This window comes from Protopterus annectens, chromosome 4.part1, assembly GCF_019279795.1.
Source record: "Protopterus annectens isolate FY-2018-M chromosome 4.part1, PAN1.0, whole genome shotgun sequence".
Taxonomy (NCBI): Eukaryota; Metazoa; Chordata; order Ceratodontiformes; family Protopteridae; genus Protopterus; species Protopterus annectens.
The window spans coordinates 888,356,068-888,379,220 of record NC_056734.1 but is presented as its reverse complement, the minus strand read 5'-3'; the positions used below and the strand labels follow the sequence as shown (position 1 = coordinate 888,379,220).

At 37.6% G+C, this 23,153-nt stretch overlaps 1 protein-coding gene across 2 annotated transcripts in view; it reads left to right on the top strand.

Annotated features, from left to right (window-relative positions):
* The window catches only part of LOC122801105 (major facilitator superfamily domain-containing protein 8-like), a 1,359,614-nt gene that overhangs the window by 944,846 nt on the left and 391,615 nt on the right, over nt 1–23,153 (top strand). For both annotated transcript variants that reach the window (XM_044070628.1, XM_044070627.1), the window contains one exon: nt 8,969–9,098. In XM_044070628.1, coding sequence (XP_043926563.1) covers nt 8,969–9,098 — 130 coding nt within the window. The remainder of the gene's footprint in view (nt 1–8,968; nt 9,099–23,153) is intronic.

Below are 23,153 nucleotides of genomic sequence, written 5' to 3'. Positions count from 1 at the left end.
CAGCCCTACCTCATTTTCTATAGGGATAGGGATTCTTTGAGAAGTGATCCGTCTTTTATGTCTAAAGTGGTATCCAAGTTTACTTTAAGCCAAACTATGCATCTCCCCATTTTCTTTCCTGAACCTAAAAATGAGAATGTCCACTGGCCACTCAGGTACTATCTTGACAGAACTAATATATTTCAGTTCTTCTGATCAATTGTTAATTTCTTGGGAAGGTACAAAGAAGGGACATCCTGTGTCAAAAACAGATCATTTCCAAATGGGCTGCTGAAGTCTTTTACCTTCTGATATACTCATCATGACAAATCTGTATTAAGCAGGATCAAGGCCCACTCTTCCAGGAAGTTGGCTTCACCTTTGGCTTTTGAGAAAGAGTTGGATTCTAGAATGATGAGTCAATCCTGTCTTATTTTCTATAGGGACAGGGCTTCTCTGAGAACTAATCCTTCTTTTATGCTTAAAATTAAATCCAGATTTACTTTAAGCTAAACTATCCATCTTCTTGTTTTCTTTCTTGAACCTAAAAATTACTGAGAAAGGATACTCCATACCCTGGATATTCACAGACAACTTAGGAAATATCTTGACAGAATAAAATCTTTCAAATGTTTGGATCAATTGTTCATTTATTGTGAAGGTAAGAAGAAGGGACAACCTGCTTCAACGCAGATGATTTCCAAGTGGTTGTCTAAGGTTATTACCTTTTGTTATCCTATTCTATTCAGGGTCAAGGCCCACTCTAGCAGGGCCTTGGTTTTATCTATGGCTTTTTGGAAAGAGTAGGATTCTAGAAGTATTCTAAAAGCTGTTTGGTCCTCTGTACATATGTTTACAAAGCACTTTAAACTTGATTCCTTATCTAGGTCCAGATCAGGCTTTACTAGGACCATTCTCTGGGGGCACCTGGACTCTTCTCCTTACATCTCCCAAGTGTAGTTAGATAAGGTAATCTGTCCATCTAGCTAAGTCTACTGCAGCAGTGATCAGTATGGCGAAGACAGTACAGTTGTGTAAGTTAAACTTACCATAACTGTAGATGGCCAAGTAATCACTGCTGCAGTAGCTGCTCCCTCCCTCTATTCCCCTTGTTTCTGGTGCGTTTTTTAAGCTAGGGTGTGGACTTTTATTTTTTGTTCTTGCTAGCATTGTCCTTTCATAGTTCAGCCTCCCTCCCTCTCTCTGCTGGCAGGAAACTCCAAGGACTTTGGACCCAAACTGTTCTTTTAGTTTGCTCAGCTTTAGCTACCTGAGAGTTTGAGCATGTGGTAGGTGCCCTGAAGCTTTGGAAGCTGGCAGTCAGCTGTATCCTTGGAAAGATATCACCCATATAACTAAGGCTATTGCAGCAGTGATTATTCAAAATTCTGCTGTTATGCTAAGTTTAACTTGTAGAAGTGTACTTTTTCACTCCCACTATGTTCTTTCTGTTAACAGCTATTCACAGTCAGCACTTCTCGTCTCTCTGTATAACTTCAGTGCGCAGACTGTGTACCATATTTGTTGCCTTCTTTTGAAGTGACTATATTCCATCTCCATCATTAGGACAATAGGGTCTCCAGAACTGCAAACACTGCTATAAGATGAGTTCTTATGAACTGATCTTTGGGGATAGCAGCGTTAAATTCCTTGCACGCAGTTTCTTTTGTTATATGTCCCAGTATTCCATCAACCTTTCTTGCACTTTTTTTTGTAATCTTTAGGGCCTCTGTTATGATTGCCACAAGTATCATTTGTTGATTTCTGCTGTTATTTTCTCTTTAAATATATACTTGCTTCAAATGATTTTCTTTACTAGATGCACTATTTATGCCATTTATTTATTCAGTTTAAGCTGCCATGTTTTAGATATTGTTTTTTTCTGTTTTGCCAAATCTGTTTTCCACTTTTCTTACATATTCTTTCATCTTGTATGTCATCCCTATTGCATAACTTTGTACCACAAGTAAAACAATGCTGCATAAATTTGTGCCATAATAAATATACATATTTAGACTGAAAAACATGTTCCACTTTTTCTGCAATGCCATACACTGATATATGTTCATCATATGGATAATTGCTGCAGTAGCCTTACGTATATGAGTCGTATCCTACAGTCAGCCAGCTTCCAAAGCTTCAAAGCACCTTCCATATGCCAAAACCATTAGTCAGCTCAAGCTGAGCTGTATAAATACTTAGGTGTGAGTGCCAAGCCATTCATAACTTTCCTGTCTCTGAAAAGTACTCCTCTTCTGGGCTTTCGAGTGTCAGCAATTGGCTAACACTGTTCCATTGCAGGGAAGACAAGTTTCTTTTTAGGGGTGGGGGAGGAGACTTCTACTTTGTTTTCTAACAGAAACTGTACTCTTTCTGTAAAATATTTATTCTCAAGCAGAGATATTGATTTCCACATGATTTTTAATTACTTTTAAATAGGAGTATCACTCTGTTTACTTTTATCAGGGAAAGTTGTTTAAACTTATTTCAGTGTGGAAGTGGATTAGTGTCAGTTTTTTTATTTCTGAAGAAGTTCAGCATGATGCCAGGGCACTTCTATGGGTTAGGATTGTAAAGGCTCTCGGGCCATTAGCCTAGTACAGACCTATGAACAAAACCACTAATATCTTTGAATTAAAGGTCTGTTTGCTTACTCCGATGCAGCGTTTATTATTTTCATTAGTTTTACATTACCTTGTTCTTGGTTTGTTTATCTGGTTTATATAAATGTGTCAACATTCTTTTATTCTACTGTTGGGGGCTAAGGTTAAGTGTTTAAAGTGCATTTAATGTAGTTTTGTAGGGAAAAAATTTAATTTTTACTACCTGTTTCACCATGGTTTCCTTGCGAATCAGGCATCTTTTTTGGGAACAACCTACTGCATCTTTGTTTCTTCCTTCTTCCAACCACAAAAAGATGAACATTACTAAACAGACTTTGTTACCACAGCAGGCTGCAAAAGTGCCCCAGCTGCAGGTGTGTGATTCTTCTGTGACCATATCTGTGCCCCCCCACACCCCCTACTTAAATATACCAACTCTGAGATCGCACTACAGTGCCAAAAACGACAAAGTAACGGAAGCAGAAAAGCAAATTCTTTCCCTGGGAAAGAATTCACTTAAAAGCCACTTCGCTATTTTGCCTTTTTGTTGTTTTAAGTTCGACCAAGACGCATTCGATAGAATGCATCTTCGGTCAACTAATAGGAATCCTGCAGCAATATTTGCCAATGGAGCTGCAGTGATCAGAAATCAGCACTGTATGTACTGCCATACACATTGACTTGAAAGTACAATTGTGTAAGTAAACGTACCATAACAGTATTTTGAATGTTCACTACTGCAGTAGCTAAGCTATATGGTTTACTAAGGATAGAATGGATAGCCAGTTCACTAAGCTTCAGAACAGTGTTATTCATCAACAGCTGAACTGACACAAAATTCAAGTTTGGGCACTATGCCTTTCACAGTTTCCATGCCAACAGAGAGAAAGAGAGAGACAAAGGACAAAGCTCTGACTATGACAATGCTAGGAAAATAAAAATAAAGATACTCTCTCTGGCAACAAAAACATGCAAAAGTAAGGGGGGGTGGAAGAAGGGGCAGCTACTGCAGGAGTTATCACTCAGTTATCTACTGTTATAAGTTTACTTACACAATTCTACTATGTTCATCATAAGGATCACTGCCACAGTAGCCTTTGCTACATGGGCAGATTACCATAGCTTTACTGACGGGCAGTAAGAAGGATGACAGTCGAAGAGCACCTGGAGAATAGGTCCATAGGTTCATAAGTGTTTACCAGGCTAACAACCAAAAGGGCCTTTTTAAGCCTAGCCATGCATCCAAAATCTCCAGCAAGTTCTGGTACCCTTGAGAAGTGTAAGCAGAGGTTGGGAGGTGAAACATTTACAAGCAGGGCCTGGGAAATGGACCATTTACAGGCTGCCTGTGTCCATTACAGACATAGGTGCCAAACCAGGGATGAATGTCCTATTCCCCATCCAATTGTCCAGGTTACATTTGAATTGGATTAGAGAGGAACTCTGCTTCACATGGATAGGAAGCCTGTTCCAGAGAAGGGATAGTCTCTGGGATATATACCTCCCTGTCTCCAGCAGGTCCTATTTATATCACAGGCAAGGTTTAAGTCTTTAGAATGAATAACTCTGGTGCTGTTTGTTTGCAAACATGCAGGGCTACCATCATAGTGGGGTTTGACAATGCCTTGTATGCCAGGCATAGATCTCCCCTCAAACACCTGTAGGAGACAGAAGAGAGGGATAGGACCTTGAGGAGGTCTGCATAGGATGTTACTTAAGTCCTTGTATTCATTTAGTGAGGAGCCTCTGTGGATGTTCCATTTGTTGGACATGCCTGGTTAGGTACATAACAAAGGTGGCATTTATCATAAACAGGAATAAGCCTAGCAAGGCCTACCCTAGACCTGGAGAAGAAATGCAGTTTATAGTGCTTTGTAAAAGTGTGCATGGCAGACCAAGATGCTACTTCTAGAATACTGTGAGAATCCAGTCTTCTCTAAAAAGCTATATATGAAGCCAAATATCTAGTAGAATGAACCCTAGATTGTCTTGATGTGGTAGGTATAACAAAAGGTAACGGCATGAAATAACCCCTTGGAAATAGTCTGTTTTGACACAGGTTGCCTTTTTTTTAATCTTCAAAATCCATCCATCCATCCACAAAACCTCTTTCCCATTTTTGCACATGGGGTCAGGGTGTCACTTTACCAGTAACAATCATCTAGAACCAAGGTTTATACCACCGGGTGGCTAGCCTGCCATGGTACTTCTTCCACCCTACACACTCGCATGTACACCTATGACCAGTTTAGTGTGTCCAGTTCACATACTGCATGTCTTTGGAACATGGGAGAAAACCAGAGTACCCAGAGAAAACACACAAACAGAGGGAGGACATGCAGACTCCACACAGAGAGGCAACAATGCTATTGCTGTGTCACTGTGCCTTCAAAAGGAATGAACAAATGATCCTGAAGACTTTGTTCTGTCAAGATAATACCCGAGTTTCCTGGGGGCATTCAAGCTATGGAGTACACTTTCCCTCTCATTTTTAGGTTCTGGGAATTAGACAGAGAGATTGATAGCATAGCTCAAAGTAAACATGAATACCACTTTAGGCATAAAATGAAGGATTAGTTCTTGAGGAAACCCTTGAAGGCTTTTTGAAGCCGAGGCGCTAGAGAGAGAGAAGCAAGTGGAATAAACATTTGGATATACTGGCAGTTGTTTTCTTTCCTATTGGATACAATTTTTTATTTTGTGCTTGTGTTGTTTTTTTACAATTAGTAAGACTATTTTCTCTGTTAAGAACATCACGTCAGTCTGACGAGCTGGTTCAAATGGAGCAAGAGTTAGTTTTTCTAACCTAAAATTAAGATCCCAAGGAGGAGCCACTTGTTTTCTAGGTTTGTTTTACAACACCCCTTTCAAAACCATTTTCACATAAGACTGCAATGAAAGATGGGGATACAATGACAGACATGCCAAAATGGTTGCTAAATAAACCTTGACTGAGGAGTAAGTGAGGCCATAGGAAAGTAATTAATTTATAACATTAATATCAAAGAAGCAGAGAAGAAGTATCCCCAAATTGGTGCCATTTTTTTCTTGGTACTAACTAGAAAAAATTTTCCATTTACTAATATATGATTTTCTAATAGCAGGTTTTCTTGACTTCTTTAATACCTGCTGCACATCCTCACAAAAATGCTGCCAAAAAAGGCATTAAGATTCGATCATTCTGAAAGTCAGGTGCAGTTGTTTAGGGACTGGATGTATCAAACACCCCGGTCTTCTGTGAGTAGATCCGGTATGTGAGGAAGCTTGCAGCAACTGCCCTTGTTCATTTCCAAAAGGAGGGAGAACTACTGTTGCCGTGGCCAGAAGACAGTCACCACAATGATCTCTGAGAGGGTCTTCTAAATCTTCAGAATGACTCGGTATATTACGGGAAAGGGTAGAAAAGTACACAGAAACATTCTGATCCAGGGAAAATAAAAATCATCTGCCTTCCATGCTTTCTTGCAAGGAGTCCTGGAGCAGCATTTTGTCAATTGTTTGTTGTGACTGGAGGCAAAAAAAGCTTTTTTGAGTGATACTCACAGTTGGATCAATTCTTGGAAGCCCCACTGAGTCTATTTCCATTCACAAGGGTCTGGTCTGGATTCATTCTGTGAATAGTTTTCAAGAAAGAGAATCTTTCAAAGGGACTTCCTAAACCCACACTCTCCACAGAATCTGAATCGGAAATCTAAGGAGACAAAAACAGAATCTGTCCCTTCACAACTATTTTGGGTTCAAAATCCTGAACCTCTTTAGAAAATGAAGAATCTATTTTTCTTTTACCAGAAACAAACTGGAAGGTTCAAGCACACGAAGAAAACCCTGAGCTAAGTCCAGCGAATCACCTCTGTTCAAAATGACTGAGACAGGAGAAGAAATATTTCTTAAGTTTTTGCATCTTTTAGATGGGCATTTTTAAAGAAGCAGATCCACGTTTGATATGAAACACCTCCCATAGAATAGGCAGACCTTGCTGGTGAGGCAGTGTGGCATTCCCTGAATCTTCTAACACTTTATGTATTCTTTCAATTTTCTTTTTCTTTTTTTTTTTTTGGAGCAGCGATTTTTTTCCCTTGGAAAAATTCACTGTTCTGAGCTTTCGAGATCGTAAGCTTTCACTTACATGGGGTCAATTATTCATCATTCGCTTTTTTAAGCATTCACTGTTATAATATAGACCCTTGCTGCACATTTTTACAGACGTGCTTGTAAAGTTATTGTATTCAATCCCTCTTATAAAATTTTATTAATAATTAATATATTATTTTAATGATAAAGAATTCTGTATGCAGCGAACTGTTCAGCAGCTCAGTTTACTAAATTGGACAGCTTTGGCCAACTGTATTATACTGCATTGCATTGTTGTACTGTAATATGTTTTGTAGAATTTACATAGGTTCATAGGTAAGTGCTAGGCTAGCTGCCCTAGTGGAAAATTTTAAGTCTAGACAGTTTCCCTTTTGAATTAATCTATCCCATTTGATGTTAGATTGGTCTTACATAACACATGTTTGATAATTGTAATACTACAAGTGTGAATAAATGGTATCATACCATAGATAATTTGAGGCGTGGGTCACATGCATTGGGATAAAAAATGTAGGCACTGCCTCTGGACATTACTACTACGAGGGACAGTCCTGGGCTGAATTTTCTGTTTCTCATCCATAGATCCAAGTTGTGCTTGAATATGGACAGAAATGAGCTTTGTTTTACTGTCTTCTTCTGTTTGTGAATGTCCCTCTTGCCATGTACTGAACATGGGCAGTGGCCCTGTACATAGCTCTCTAACTGAATAAAATGTATTTTATTAATTGTAGCCCCTGCTGGTGGCATACAGGGCTAAAGCCTGAGTAGAGCCCAGGTGATTTGAGTTTAGCAGCATAGACACTTGGCATTGCTGTCAAGGAAGATGTACAAACCTATCTTATGTGTGGGGGTAGAATTAGTTACATACTATCTCATTATCCCACTGAGGAAATGTGGGGATGCAGAGGGGTGCCCTGAAGTGGGTGAAGCCACCAATCTATGCTGAACATCGGAGAGAGTGTATGTGGAAGCACAGACTCAAAGAAGGAGGAGAGCATTATGGGCCACTGCTCTGATGCAGTTTGTTCATTTATGTGCTCAGAAGTGGAGCAGGTGGAGTTAGCTATTCAGAGATGGTCATTGCCGGGATGCTGGTGAGAGCACAAACCACCTTCAGGATTGCCTGAGTGATGGCCTTCCACATACAGCTCTTGACTCAGCTCCCGATGGAATTCATGAAAAGGAGGAATGACTGGATACCGTCATTCTGAGGTTTGATGCTTGGCAGGCATGGTGGCAGAAATCACCTAGAAAGAATGATCTCATTTATTCATTTTCCAGTATCTGGTTTTATCTTCTTCTGGGTCATTGTGGCCTGTAAAATATTAATAAAATAATTGCATAACTATTTTTGTCTAGAGTGAGTTCATAAAATGTCAGTAAAATAAATGCAAAATATTTTGCATTGACGTTAAGCTTAGTGTCATTAAAATTTGTTTTTACATTAACTGGAAATTTGATATTTTGATAGATTTTTATGTTTATAAATGTGTCCTTCTAGTATCAGTCCACTGTTTCAGTTAAAAGTATGAAATATACATTCTAAATATAATTTTTATGAATTATTTGATTATGTGAAATGTTCATATAATGAACACACACATACAAATAGTTTTACACAGACATATTTTACAGCATTGCATTGTATTTCAGAATGACTTTTCACCAGTTTAATAGTCTTTTTTTATTGCACTGGACTGGTAAGAAAACTGTGGGAAATTGTTTTGCATAAATATTTATTTAACCTGCTGAAACTGGATTCATTTTTTAAGTATTCAGCATTGTGTCAGACTTGTTTTATTTAAATATTTTTCTTAAACACTTCAGCAATTACAGGTGTTCATATTTAAATATTTTTGTAGTGATGGTTTGGATAATTATGAATTTCTGTCTTTCTTCCATTCTTTCCAACCACCACTGTTCAGCTTTGCTGCAGGAATATGGTAGCTAGATTGCAACAGATGGCATGACTCAGTAGCTACAGCTTCACATGAATTATGTTTAAATATAACAGCTAATTGAAATGTCATGTGTGTTGTCATTTTTATTTTTTTAAACTCTAGCTAAGTTTACGGCAGGCTAATATAATTAGGTGACACCACAAACACCAGCATAACATAGTGTTAACATCTTCAAGTGAAGTAGCAACTGCTTTAAAACAATTTGAAAATAATAATAATAAACATGCACTGGCTCTATAATTGTTTGAAAGCTACCCTGCTTCTCTGTATGAAAGCTTGAATGTAGTTGTAATGTCATCCTGCAAGTTATTATTTTTTTTTTTACATTTACAGGTCATTGCTGGATTTGTCTTGGTGAGATGTCTAAGCACAAGGTTTGCTGATCGGGTGATTTTGGCAGTCGGCCTTGTAATATGTAACATATCTTGCATTTGGTGTATAATCTTCTTGGCAGACCCCAAAGGTAACAGTATTATTTTGACTATGCTCTGTATACTGTCTTATGAGGTTGTCATTTGCTTGACCTGCATAGCCCATAGTAAAGCTAAACTTACTTCACTGAAACAGTTGTAGCATTACATAGATACTTATCTTCAGTACTGTTGTCTGTAGGTATGTAAATGCATACTACTGGCCAGGCTTAGGTACAGCGTTCCATTGATGTAAATATTTTTATTTTTTTTTTTTACTCTCTCTTTATTTACTGGATCAGTTTCTTTAATCCTCAGCATAGTTCTCAACCTCTTACACAAAAAATCTGGACACAGGGATGGGAGGGTAGCCTAATGGTTAAGGTATTTGCCTTACAAACACAAGGTGCAGGGTTTGAGTCTCACAAGGGATAATTGGCTAAGCTTAAAGTGGCTCAAAAGGGCAGTTAGCTTAGTACTAACCTATGAACCTAAAGCCAAAAATAATGGGAGAACAAAACCCCAAAAATAGGGACACATTTTAAATATTGCTCTTATGTACTTAAGAAGTTGCTAGAATAAAAGGCCTTTTGTTACTATACATTTTCTGAAGGATGTGAAGGATGAAACTCAAATGCCTGCCATTATATACTGAATTCAGTCCTCACTGATTTCCTACAAAAATCCAGAAAACCACAAATTTTACGAGGAACAGACCAAAAGCATGAAGTGAAAATCTGGACAGTTGAGAGTTATGGTCCTCAGGCCATTTTTAAGCACAATGTTGGGAGTATTGAGGAGAATAAGTGAATAAGGTTGCACAGCATTTGAGCTGCAAATCTGAGAACTGAGCACGAGGTCTTTGTCTGCCACATTTAAGTTACTGCTTCTTGCAAGGTAATACTTTGCATGAAAGCCAAGTTATAGTGTAGACAGTGAGAGCATACTTGTTTTAACAAAAGAATTCCCTATACTGCTAAGTGTGCTCATCTCTACTTTCAGTGTCATTTATGAAGTACTGGGACAGATACATGTGAGGCATTTGTTTGTCTTTGTATGTTTTATGTATTTGCTCCAGATCAAAAAGTATCATTGTAATTTGACATTCTTTTTAAAAAAGTGTTTTATTGTGTATGCACGTGGAATGTTACAGTCACCTAACTTTATCTGCTTACTGTTTTTGCCACTAAATCACAATATTTTTTAGTTCTATAAAATGCCTTTCTTTTGTGCAACAGCTTCCTACCATGGACCTAGCTGAAATTCTCCTCCAACTCCACTTCTTTTTAGGAGCTGTTCCTCACATGATTGCAAGGGCTTCAATCACATAACTGTAGTACAATTCTGCATGTAAATATGGTCAGTCAGGACATTTGGTGTGTTTCTCTCAATCACGCCCAGCTTTTGCAAATTCAAGAGGTCCCCCTTTTTGAGTTTACTCTTCAATTTTGAATAAATGTACCATAGGGCATACCTCCTGTTCCTCTGAGGATAGAAGAACGTAAATGCCCAAGCTTTCTTTGCAAATAACCCTCCCCTGTCATTTGTAGCTTGAATTCTGGAGATGCCTGTGGTTCTTCAGGTGTTTAGCTATATAGTGTCACTCCTCACTTCCTTTTTGGTAATGCATACATTTCTATGAATTTATTGGACTGAACAGTGCATTACATGTTTTTATTTCAATTCAAGAGTGTAGTTGGACGCTGCAGGCATTTCACTGTTGTATCTTCACCTGTCTCACACCTCTACCCCCAGTTAGCAATGTACTTTTTGATTAATAATGTACTATCTGCCTGAAGGTATGATATAATGATATTAATTCAACCGTGCAACTTAAAGTGTTTGTTTTTTGCAGGTATGTTGCTGCTGTATCTTGCTTTATGTTATAGCTCTGTGTGAGTGTGTGCATAGGTATGGAGAGGTTGCAGTGAGTTGCATTCATCATACAGCAACAGGCTGATATAGACATACATACCTGCATATACACACACACACACACACACACACACACACACACACACACACACACACACACGCACACAGTTGCTATTACTTATGTATTTAGTAATTCATTTGATGACAGACATCTGAGAAGTACATGGTTAATAAAGGTGCTGTAAATGTTGGGAACATTTTTCAGAGGGTTTTGATGGTTTGCATAGTTTGTGTCTGACAGCAGTAAGCTAAAATATATTACTGAGAGTATCACTTACCTATTTATTCATCAGGTGAGCACAGATACAATGGACACAGTCAAAGTGTAATTGGGGGCACTGTAAGCATTCTAAGAGTAATGAACTGAAAGTACTATTATGCTGTTATGCATTCATTCATTTGATATTTAGACATCTGAAGTATACAGTCAATAAAACAGCAGGAACTTTCACATCCGTGTTTGTGTGTAAAAACACAGGTAAGAGGCTTATGTGTTGCACTGCATGAGTTCTGACAGAAGCAAGTTAACATAAGTAGTAAGTAAGTAAGTAGCCACAGTAATACATATATATTTATGTAGGTATTTATTTACTCATTTCAACACAATCAGACATCTGAAGTTATATACACTCCAGATAAAATTGTTTATTTTTGTGTGTCTGTGAATGTGCACATGGAGTGTGTGTGTGTGTGTGTGTGTGTGTGTGTGTGTGTGTGTGTGTGTGTGTGTGTGTGTGTGTGTGTGTGTGGCAGGTTTGTTATGATTTCCACTGTGTATATCTGATAGCAGAGGGTGGAAATGTGGCTATTTATGTATTCACTTGATCATGGTCAGACACCTAAGGCGTACAAAGTTGAAGTGGCTGTAATCTATCTTTGTGTATGTGTGTATTTTGGTGTAGTGAACATTTCAATGCAGTATATTTATGTCACACTTCCACCCTAATTTGCACTGTTGAATTAATATTGTCAAAATGGGATAGAATTGTAATTTTAACAAATATATTAGTTGAACAGTGCAGTTTAAATTGTTTATCTTTTTGGTCTTCCTGCAGCTAACCATCAGCAGACCGCAATGCTTGTCATAGATTGTTGGGTTTATCTACCCCTTCTGGGCTCCACTTGACTTGCTTCCTGTAAGGTTGGGACCAGTAAGGAGATGACGTTGCCCGGTGGTCCATATCTTTATGCCCTACCATTACATTCCTTTTACTTGCCCAAAACACCCTGTGGGTGGGACTTGCAGTGGGTGGACCATGCTGATATGCTTGAAACTTCTGCAAGGAATTGATGTCACAAAGCTTCCTGGCCCATCCTTCAAAATGTAATCAGTGGTGGCTACCCATCCATTCATCACAGAGCTCAAGCTGTTTCACATGCTTAGGCCCTAATTTTCAAGAACAAGCATGCCCATTCTCCATTACCAGTGCTTCAGATGCCAGAGCTGCTAATTGACCCCGTGTTGTCTGGACCATAGTCTGTGCTTTATCCTTGTATGCCATGGAACTGGCTAAAATGTTTTATCATTGCAGATATTTCACTGCTATATCTTGCTTTGTGTCACAGCTCAGGCTGTGATTGTGGAGTCTGTTGCTGGTTTCATTGTTGTATCTTCCTGTTGTATAGTTGACAGTATGCTGTTTTTTTAAACACTGCAGCTTTATATGTTGTTATATATTATGTTGCTCTGTCTTAGTGATTTATGTCACAGATCCAAGGTATTGCTGTGCCGCTGACAGTGTGTTGCACTTTTTTTCAATTCTGCATCTTTAACTATCTGTGAATGCAAACATTTCATTGCTGTACTGTGCTTTATGAAACAACTCCACTTCTGCATCACCATGTTGATAACTGTGTGCATACTGTTCATATGCTTTACTGTCACTAGTTTTGTTTGCTGTCTGGACGCAGCCTTTGATATTGCTCACAGCAAGCTAAAATGCATTACTTTTTACCATTTTATTTCTCCTTACCAGTCAGTCCCAGTTAATGTTAATACTTGAGATGGAAGGTTACTGTGCTGGTGCAAGGAGGGGAAGCACACCACAACGCAGACCATTATGTGTGTTGCATATCTGAGGAGAAGGGTCTATAAGCATCCTAGAGTGCATTGCCTCATGCAGTTTTTCTTTTCACTACCCATTCTGGGTTAGCTGACCCACACAAAGGAGGTGTGCAAGATGCACACAGCCTGAGCTATACAGATTTTTTTATGCCTGCAGTGAAAGCTGCGCCATGACTTGTATATTCCATAAATCATTGACTGTTGTCACTTTAACTTACTTAAAACATACTGGTTGCATTGCATTTCACTGAGTCCTTAAGATTTGAGCACCCAGTTCATTAAAAGTGAAAACTGACCCACAGTTTTCTCCACAGGGGAGAGATGCCCCTGACCCTTGTTGTAGGTGCCACCATTCCCCCTACCCACCTTACTTTATACATGTGTTCCACTTCCAAGGTTACACTGAAGTAAATAAGAGGAGAAAACAGTTAACCCAGTTCATTTTTGATGAAATTAGCACTCCATTCTTAAGGAATCTTTGAGATGATGTATGCTTTCCAGTCTTGAATACATCACTGGAAAGTTCTCAGCGAGATGAGTAATTCGTCCCAACATATATTTTCCATCTTGCTTGCTTACAGAGATGCATAACTTTGTTTGGTGTTAATGCTACTAATGCCTGTCAAAAAAGTACAATTTTTTTCATTTTCTGTTTAGCTAGTACAGTTTCAAGGGCTGGTGTTTTTGAAAACCTCTAATTTTCTTTGAATCCAGAGAGCCTCTTTCTACATTAGTACTATATTACTGTTCAAACTACACACTGACACTGATCATCACTTTTTATGTCAGACCTCAAAAAGACATGTAGCAAAGTCAGTTAATGCAGGAAACCATGGTGTGTGCCCATATGTAAAGTCTGAATATTCTCTGAACATGATCCCTGGTGTTGTTTTTGTGTGTCCAGAATGGGGTCAATGTGTTGCATTATTAGTAGATATTAATACGCATTTGAAAAGTTTAGTGTGCAGTTTTACTGACACATTCTATACTATAGCAGAGATGCATGCATGTTTGCAGTCCTAGCATTAAGAAACAGGAGATGCACTTTGACAAGCTGTGATGAACCCAACAGTCCAATCATATGTACTTTTCTTTCCCATTTTCAGAATTTTACAGACTGCCAGATTGCAGTTTGAGTCAAACACCAGCAGCTTTTTCTGAATAGATAAGATAGAGAAATGATAAAATAAATAAATAAATAAAACTATAAAAAAATATTTACCAAACCAGTAGTTATCAGGAAAATGCTATCTATAAATCACATGAAACATAATTGAGATGCTGCTTTTAAATTGTCACATACATGCATAAAATAAATTCTTTTAACAATGTGCATAGTGTAAAAATAAATACCATGAACAGTGTGACATACACAGTGTATACCTGATCATGGCAAATGTGGCATATGCCTGGTTACAACCGTGATCTTCTGTGAGGAATGCAAGTCGTGTGCTCTCTGATAAGGCATTACTAAATGATGTGTTGCATCAACACTTTTAGGAAATACTTGTGTTTTGATTTTGTAAAAGAGAATTTCATACTATGAAGCAAAAGTAACAAGTGTGTGACAAGTATGTCATCATCTTCTACATTTAATTCTATCATATAGCCAATTCCTGCACTGGAGGATGATGAGGAATCTAGATTGTGCCAATGGCTACAACTGAAAGTGTTTGATACCTATTTTGACTCTTAGAATAAGTGCCTCTATATATTTTCTAACTAAAATTCAAGTAATACGACGTGTGTTTATTTTGAAATGATACCATGCATTATTTAAATATAAAAAAGCACTTCATGAAATGACTAACCATAATATATGTTACTGTATATCTTTATATAGCATTAGTTACTCAAATCTGCAAAGAAGACTGCCAAGTGTATACAATTTGTAGCATCCAATAACGCAATCGTAGATTATAAACAATTTTCTTTGTACAAAAATGAACCATTAAGCATAGCAATCCTACCTTTACAGTATAAGGATTAAACAGTGCTTGATATTCCTGAGCCTTTTCAAATTAATTTATGAACCATAGTGATTGTTTAAAGCTAATTAAACAGAAACTACTGACACGTTCAGCACGTAATGGGGTTGCATATACTTATCTGACTGTGAAAATGCACGAGTCTGAAGTGGGTTATGACTTAATGCAGATAGTGGATAAGGCGTATTAAACAAACATTGATTAATGAAGCTAGCTGTTTTTATAGCTCATGATATGCAGTAAAGTGGGTGAGTTAAGGATGTGGATTGTATCTGGTTAACAAGCACATGTGGGCATGTATACGTTGTACTTTAGGGTAAGGGTAGGAAAAGGACCTATACTTATGTTAGAATTCAATGACTCCCAAACACAGGGACTGAGGAGTTCTTTCCCTTCTTGGTAACTTGATATTTTTAGTAACTCATTCACATCTGTAGCACCAGTTTGTATATGTTCACTTTACATTTTTGATGAATGGCTTTCTTAACCATTAACTTTCAATTAATAGTAGCTTGTTAAAGGTAGAGTGTAAGAAACACAGAGATAGTAAGATTGCTAATCTGGGACACACTGCCATGGTGATAAGAACCATTGCATTTTCACATTGTTATATTTACGTTCATATTTATATAATCAAGTGAGCTGTGTGTTTATTGGGTGACAATGTAAGAAATATGGTATGAGACAGAAAAATACATGATCAGTGTCCAGATATAATAGAATACACTGATAATATTGTTAACTACTACTAATTGTGATGATATGCAATATTTTCATATATACATACATTAATAGTTCCAAAACCAAGTCAGTTACTAACTATTGCATGACATCCGGTTAAATTCAGAAGTTAAAGTTTTAGCCTAGGCAGAGGAGGAATTCTCAGAGTACCGTAACATTCTAGTATCATGCAATGTGACTGGATTCACCAATAAAATGATAAAACTTGGGCCTGTAGAAGGAGCTATAAGAAAATCTGTTTTTATATGTGTATACGTATATATACACACCTATGTCAGTTTTTGTGAGCTATTCTAGGTTGATGGGGAAGAAAAATCTTAAATTTTGAAAGAAAAAACAATCTACTAGAACTGATGTTCAAATGCTACGTGTCTTAAGTACTTCATAAAGTGAAACAGAAATGTGCAAACCCTGCAGAAATCAGTATGAGTAATAGTAATAAAGTGATGTCTTTATATTATGTGAACTAAAATATAATACATGCTTAGTCCGGTCAAGTGTTAAGAATACAATTTGGAATTTATTTCAAGTTAAAATGGGTAAAGAAAATGTTTCCTTTTTTATTTTCATAGATAAGTAATTGTATTACTTCTTAATATTGAATTTACTTATTATTAAAATGGACTCTCCCAAAACAACATACGATTGGTACAGTACAGTATCTGCATGAAAATAATTCTCTTGATTCACTTTAAAGTGTTGTTGTGAGGCAAGGCACTGAGCAAATCTGGTAATATTTCACATCTCAGTACCTACTATGTTACCTGCTAAATTTCTAGGAAAAGTATATATAAAAACTCTTTCACAAAAGGTAAACACTATATAAGTCTGTCTTTGGATTCCACCAGAATGAAATGTAAATGCACCCTGAAAGTGAAATCAATTCTGAAAGCATGTGGTTAAATTGTTGTTTGAATGAACCAGTAAACAAGACATTTGTAAATAACTTAATTTCATTGGTAAAATGTAGTCATCTCATGATAAAGATGTGGTAATTTAACAAGTGTCAGAGTGTTTTGTAATACATCTCTTTTATGAATCACATTAACATCCAGAAAAAGTATAGCTGATTATTTCTTTGACAAGCCATAAGAAAATTATCACTCTTAATTGCAGTGTAAATTTTATATGTTGAGAGATAGTGAATGTTATTTAAATTAATTATGCAGATACAGATGGCTGTTCATATTTATGTAAATATATAAATAAACTAGCATGCAGGAAGCAATTTCTTACCATCATGCAAAAGCTTATGTCAGGCTGAAAGTAAGTGCGACTTTAAATGTCTGGAATATACAGTTTCTGAGATGTGCAAAGTTTTGGGGAAAATGAGAAGCAACATGCTTCTGGGTGTTTTCATTATAATATATTATGTCATTGATATAAAGGCTGTAAATGCATTGACTGCAGTCATAAAAAGAAAATGTTTTGCTAAATGTGTTGCTGTTTGCACCTTTCTACTATCATTTGTGCATAAGATATTTACTTTTATTTGGCTTATGGTTTTAAACTTGATTTCTTAGAAAAGGATGTGTGTAGGCTATAAGAAGGATGGCAATTGACAGCCGCTATCTATAAATTAGTTAGTTTTAGCACCCAAACACCTTTAAAAAATAAAATCTATAGAAAAAAAACAATGAGTCCATGAGGTTAAGATTACAATAAATCAGATAAATATATGGTCTTCTATCATTTTCAGAGAAGGAAACTTACATGATTTAATTTTCAAAGAACCACAAGGATGCATGGTCTTATTTGTCGAATATTGATATTTCAGAAGAAAGTCGTTGGCTAGGATTCAGAAAACGTATCCACATTCTGGTGAGCGGTTTTCAGTGGCATGTAGCCATGCATGGATGCGTATAACACAAATACCTTTAAAAATGGAAAATCTAGATGAAAAAACAGTGGCTGAATAGTGTCAAGGTCACACTAAAATAAGATAAAAACTATATTGTTATAGAAAAAAGCTCTCTATAGGGTATCTCGTTGTGAACATTGAAGCTCTGCTCCAGTGTTTTGTGCCACATTGTAGGACCATTTGGAGCTATCATCATCTCTAACTGAGTCCAGAAATTCATCAGTCTATCAGAGGTGACTTGCCACCCATCAGCCTACCTTCCCTTGCCAGGCATTTAGCTCCTTTTACTACAGCAGGAGTAATGCAGTTGGCCCTGAAGTAGACCATGCCATAATTACAGTCCTGGCCACTGAAACCATTACTGTCCACCACCAGCTCTTGCTAGGCATATTCCCAGTAGACAAGGTTGGCAGCATCCTGCTCAGAGTATGGCAGCATCCTGCCCAAAGAGTAATCAGCCATGCAGACTGAGGGCCTGGAGTGGCATCTTATTCTCTGCCGCATATAAATTTGTTTTACAAGCAGCTTTTTCAGCAGACTTACTAATGATTTTTCCTGTTTACTAGTTGTCTTAGGCATTGCTGTATAGGCAAAGAGCATACTGGACATCAGTGGCACAGAAAAATCCCTACTCATTGTTTGAATTTCCCATATACCATGCTGCTGGTGTATCTGACAATCATATGTCATCTACATAACATTATTGAGCAAATGTCCCCAACACTATTACAGCCTTAAAAGTCCCACTCTCCAAGGTGACACTACTTTGCTTTCATTGTAAAAATGACACATGCACATGTTAAGTATGTATCAGCCATACACCAGATGAATGGTTTTACACAAAAGATGGTACAAGACTGATGTGAATATTTTTTTGGTGGGTTTCCCATTAGGCTTAACAGTCCTTCAGTGAAACAACTGCCTTACCTTGTAGAATTCCTCTCACCTCAGTTCAGTAACTCATTTATTTATTGACCAGGGGCTAGATGCCCACATTGGCCATCAAGAGAGCCTCCCCTGTGGTCACATCCCTGCACTGCACTGGCTCCTTTATCTGAAATAGTGCCAATTGGTGAGGGGCCCCTGGTTTGCAAGGAAGCACTCAGTGGTTTTTGTCTGGCAAGATAAGTAGATGAACCATCTCATCCTATCCCCCCATCTTGCTGTCATCTTCCATGCTTTTTGTCAAGTCATCTGTATTACCATTTGTCTTCCCTCTGTTTGTCTATCTACTTCTCCATGTGTCCCATCCCTTATTGTGTCACCTTACACCCAGTCAGTCATGTCTGTCTGTTTTCTAAGTTTGTTTATTTGCCCTTCCTACCTACCCTGAACTTTTTATATTCTTCTTATTTCTCCTACTTCCTTTCCCATTGCACCCTCTCTTGAAATATATAACATGGGCACTTGTCCTAAAAAATACTTTACCCCACATTACCCACCTGCAACCTGCTCATTCCTCAGGTTTTTACCTTATATTCGAATCACTGCTTGCTTCCCCCTTTTTCATCATTTTCCTATATTCCCATTTCAAATCTTTATTTTAGTAAAAAAAAAGATGAGAGTGCACCTGCCATTTAATGCTTTCACATAATTTCTCCTCCTTGATGCTACATTGCATGCATGCTCACACGCAGCCATTTGTAGTTGCGTACACAAGCAATGTTCGGTCTTCCTTTTCCTTCCCTGCAGCAACAATTCAGTACTGTGTGGTGATACTGGTAACAGCAAGCAGGATATGTAATGAGATCAACTTCTCCTACTGTTTTGTCCCAACTCATTATTAAAAATGATCTCAGAACCTCACACAAGAAAGGTAAACAGCAGAGAGCTGGCTAGAGCCATACCCTCCATGTTTCTCAATCCCAGCAATTGACGCCGAACTTGTCAATATTTCCATAACTGAACTTTGGGGTAATGAAGCTTTTTCTATACCCCTGAATTTTAGTAGTATGTATAGAGTTACAAGTTTGTTTTGCAATATTTCCCTTTTTTCCCATTTTATGTGGTACTTGTCAGGTCTGTTTCAAACTGGCAGGAGTCAACTACTGTCATTAATATGATTTGTAGCTGTTGATTCTATCTGATATCAGGTCCTCAAATGTCAGAATGTTATCTACCATTGTACAGTGTTACACACAAAAAGCTAAGGGCAACACATGGAGAAAAGCTGAGATAAATGACCAGCAACATGTAGCAGCAAATGTTCTGTCTTAGACAAAGTAGCTTCTTTTGTCTTTCAGTAGGGAAGTACAAAATCTACTCCTCCTTAAAATGCCAGACATTGTAATCTGCTTTACCTGTCCTTTACTCATGATAATATCTGTTTATCAGCGATATTATATACTTTCCTTAGCATGTTTTCTCTAAGTAGTAGCTTGTGCATTATGAATAATGAGGAGTCCAAAGTGAGCCTCACAGAAAACCGATATTTAAACAGGAAACTTAATGAAGAGATTTAACTGCAGATCAGCTATAAAGTGCACTCTTAATAGTTGGACACAAAGACTGAGTAAAGAATAAAGACCTCAGTGCATCTTACAATGTTCAAGAAGGATGTCATGCTTCAAAGTTTCAAAAGCCACAAACAGAACAGAAAGGACAAAGACTGACCATAATGTTTGAATCTACACTATTTGAAGGATGCTTATAACTGAAGGAAGGGCTGCCTCATTGCCGTGTCTAGATCTGTGTTAAAATTCATAAGATCGTTGAGGCCATGAGATGCCATTTGAAGAGAAAACTTACCATAAACCACTTTCAAAGTAACATTAGCAAACACGAAACAGCATGATGAGGTCTAAAGAAAGTTTTTTTTTTCCGGAGATCAGATAGTAAGCGACTCTTCGAGAAAAGATGGAAACACCTTCTGTGCTTGAGCTTTTTTGTACTAGCTTGGATTAAAAGATTGAAAGCACAATATTTGTCTTTCCATAGACAATTTAGTCTAAGACCAACTAATATTAGGGTTTTCAATTAGATCTTAGTCTTGCTGGAGAGAGAAAGTGCTTAATGTCATCAGTCTTATCCATAAATAGTTGTACAGCATTCTCACACTGGAACAAAGAAGAAAAAGCCTTTCCTATGGTCAGACATGCTCAGTTGTTCAGACTGTCTTTAGTATGAATAGGATTGGTTAGATTATTAAAAACAGTAGCAAACTCAAAAGTAAAACAATTCCTTTTTATGAGATATTTCTGAGTTTGTATGCTAAATAATTAGCATCCAAACTATGCCTGTCCTCTACAAGGTTTGAATTCATTCAAGTGTTGCATCCTGCTCTCCATAACTCATGAAGGTCATAGTCCTACCAGCACTAACAAGAAACAGAGACATGATATACATGAACACTGGCAGTCTGAAAACTGCACAGGTGATGAAATAGTTCTAAACAGAAATCGAGGCTTCATGATTATCTACAATATAATCCTTTTAAAAATGATTAAGTATGGTAGCCAGAACTACTCCTACAGGTATTTCTCAAATCTCTAAACCAATATAGTTTTGTGCTGATCTTATCCAAATCCCAAAGGTGCTGTGAAGTAGTAGTGAAACCAGATGGTGATCAGACCATGAAAGTAGATCTGCCTCCCAGGTATGGCCACATCAGGTGCGAAGACAAAATTTAAGGAATTTCCTCTAATAATGGAGTCAGAGAAATCTTCCAGAGCAAAGCTAAAGCTTCCCTTAATTTAGAGGTAATTTCTGGTGAGTCCATTTCATTTGTAATAAACCCAGGTATTGAAATTTCCATGCAACAGACACTGCTTCAATAAAGAAATTAATGAATTCATGTAGAAAAGGTCCCCATATAGCTGGGCTGTACAGTAAATGAAGAGAATTCCAGTTTTCACATGTCCAAGGTCATATTTGAAAGAGGTTGTCCACCCACTTGCTGATTGCAGCATTTCAATCTTTCCTGTAAAAGAGTGGGCTGTTCTGCCCACATTTGCGTGTAACCCTGAGTGACCAAAATGTCAGGTGGGATACTGTAAGGCATGTAAAGACAAACATGATCCTGCAGCATAATTTCAATAATCAATACCGGCTCAGCAGCCTGCAACAAAACATGCAAAATCCCTGTCATGTTCTACATGTATCTAGTAATATACAATAAAGCAGGGTGTATGGTCTGGTTGTAGATTACCTCCTGAATCCCTAGGAAGTTCTGCGAGACAGCATACAATCCTACCAAGATGACAGTTGGTTACTTTCAGTATGATACAAGTGGTATGGGAAGGAATCTCACTTGCATCAGTTTCTACCTGAAGATATTTGGCAGTTCCATGTGTGTACAGTAGTACAATTATGCTGTCTTACAAAGACAAATGATTAACAGGGGGCCCTGTCGTAATCAGTGGCAGCTAACTCAGGAACTTGTCAGCTAAGCAAATAGTACTCAAAATTATAGCCGGCAAGATGAGTAAAAAGGTCAAACAAAAAAGGATACAATGCCATCTTTGTTAGCAACCTAGGGCCTACAATGCTCATAGGCAGAAGACTAGCTAATTCTTAAGAATGCAAATAACCAAGTAACAATAACAAAATGTAAACTAGCAACAACAAACCATGACCGCCTTTAAAATCATATAAGCAAACAATGCATACTTCAATTACACAGAAATATGATACAAGGAATTATAAAAAAGGGTGTGCTAACTCAAAATAAACTTATCTAACACCAGACTGATCTTGAAATAGTGATGCTTTATTCAACATTGTACTGTGGTTACAAAGCATCAACATAGAAAAACAGAAAAAAAATCATAAATTGTCTGGAAAAAACAATTTTCTAGTGCCGATGGCATTCATACATAGTAAGTGTGCATGTTTAGATGACCATGCATGTATTGCTAATACTGTTAAGTCTGTGTTGTTTCAGCCGTATTATTTTGGATTTTGTTGCTGTATTCTTTGTAGTGCCATTCACTTCTTATACTTATCACTAAGTATCTTTTGATCTGGTTATAACTTAATATTTCTGGAGATAATGTTTGTTTTCTGAAGTTGTACAAAGTTAAGTACTGATTTTTATTTTAATCATTTTAAAGTAAAGATTGAACAGCACACTGCAGTGGAGTCCAGGGACAATGCTATTATTAACCTTGTGTTCTCAGTGATAGGGCATGAAGCACCCATGTTCACTCCTGTGCAGATGCTAGTCAGTGCCATTATCAGTGTCCTATATCCGATTGTTGGCTACAGCTGTTGATGTGTGCATTAGATGTCCATTGCAGGGAACACAGTCTGCACCTGCTACGTTTCATATAGTCCCACATTCAAACCAGTGCTACGGTCAGCCATATGCCAGGATGACTTGGGATTCTTTGATTCATGTGAAGCTCTTCTGCAGGTTCTTTTCCACCAGTTCTGCCAAATCCATGTCCCAGGTGCATCTGGACTTGCAGTGGCTTTGCAACAAAGGGGTCATGCTTCATGGCCCCATATTTCTTCTCCCACAACTCTTCATTGCATTGACCCTCACATGTGGTCCTGTAGTGGCATCTCTGGCTCCCTT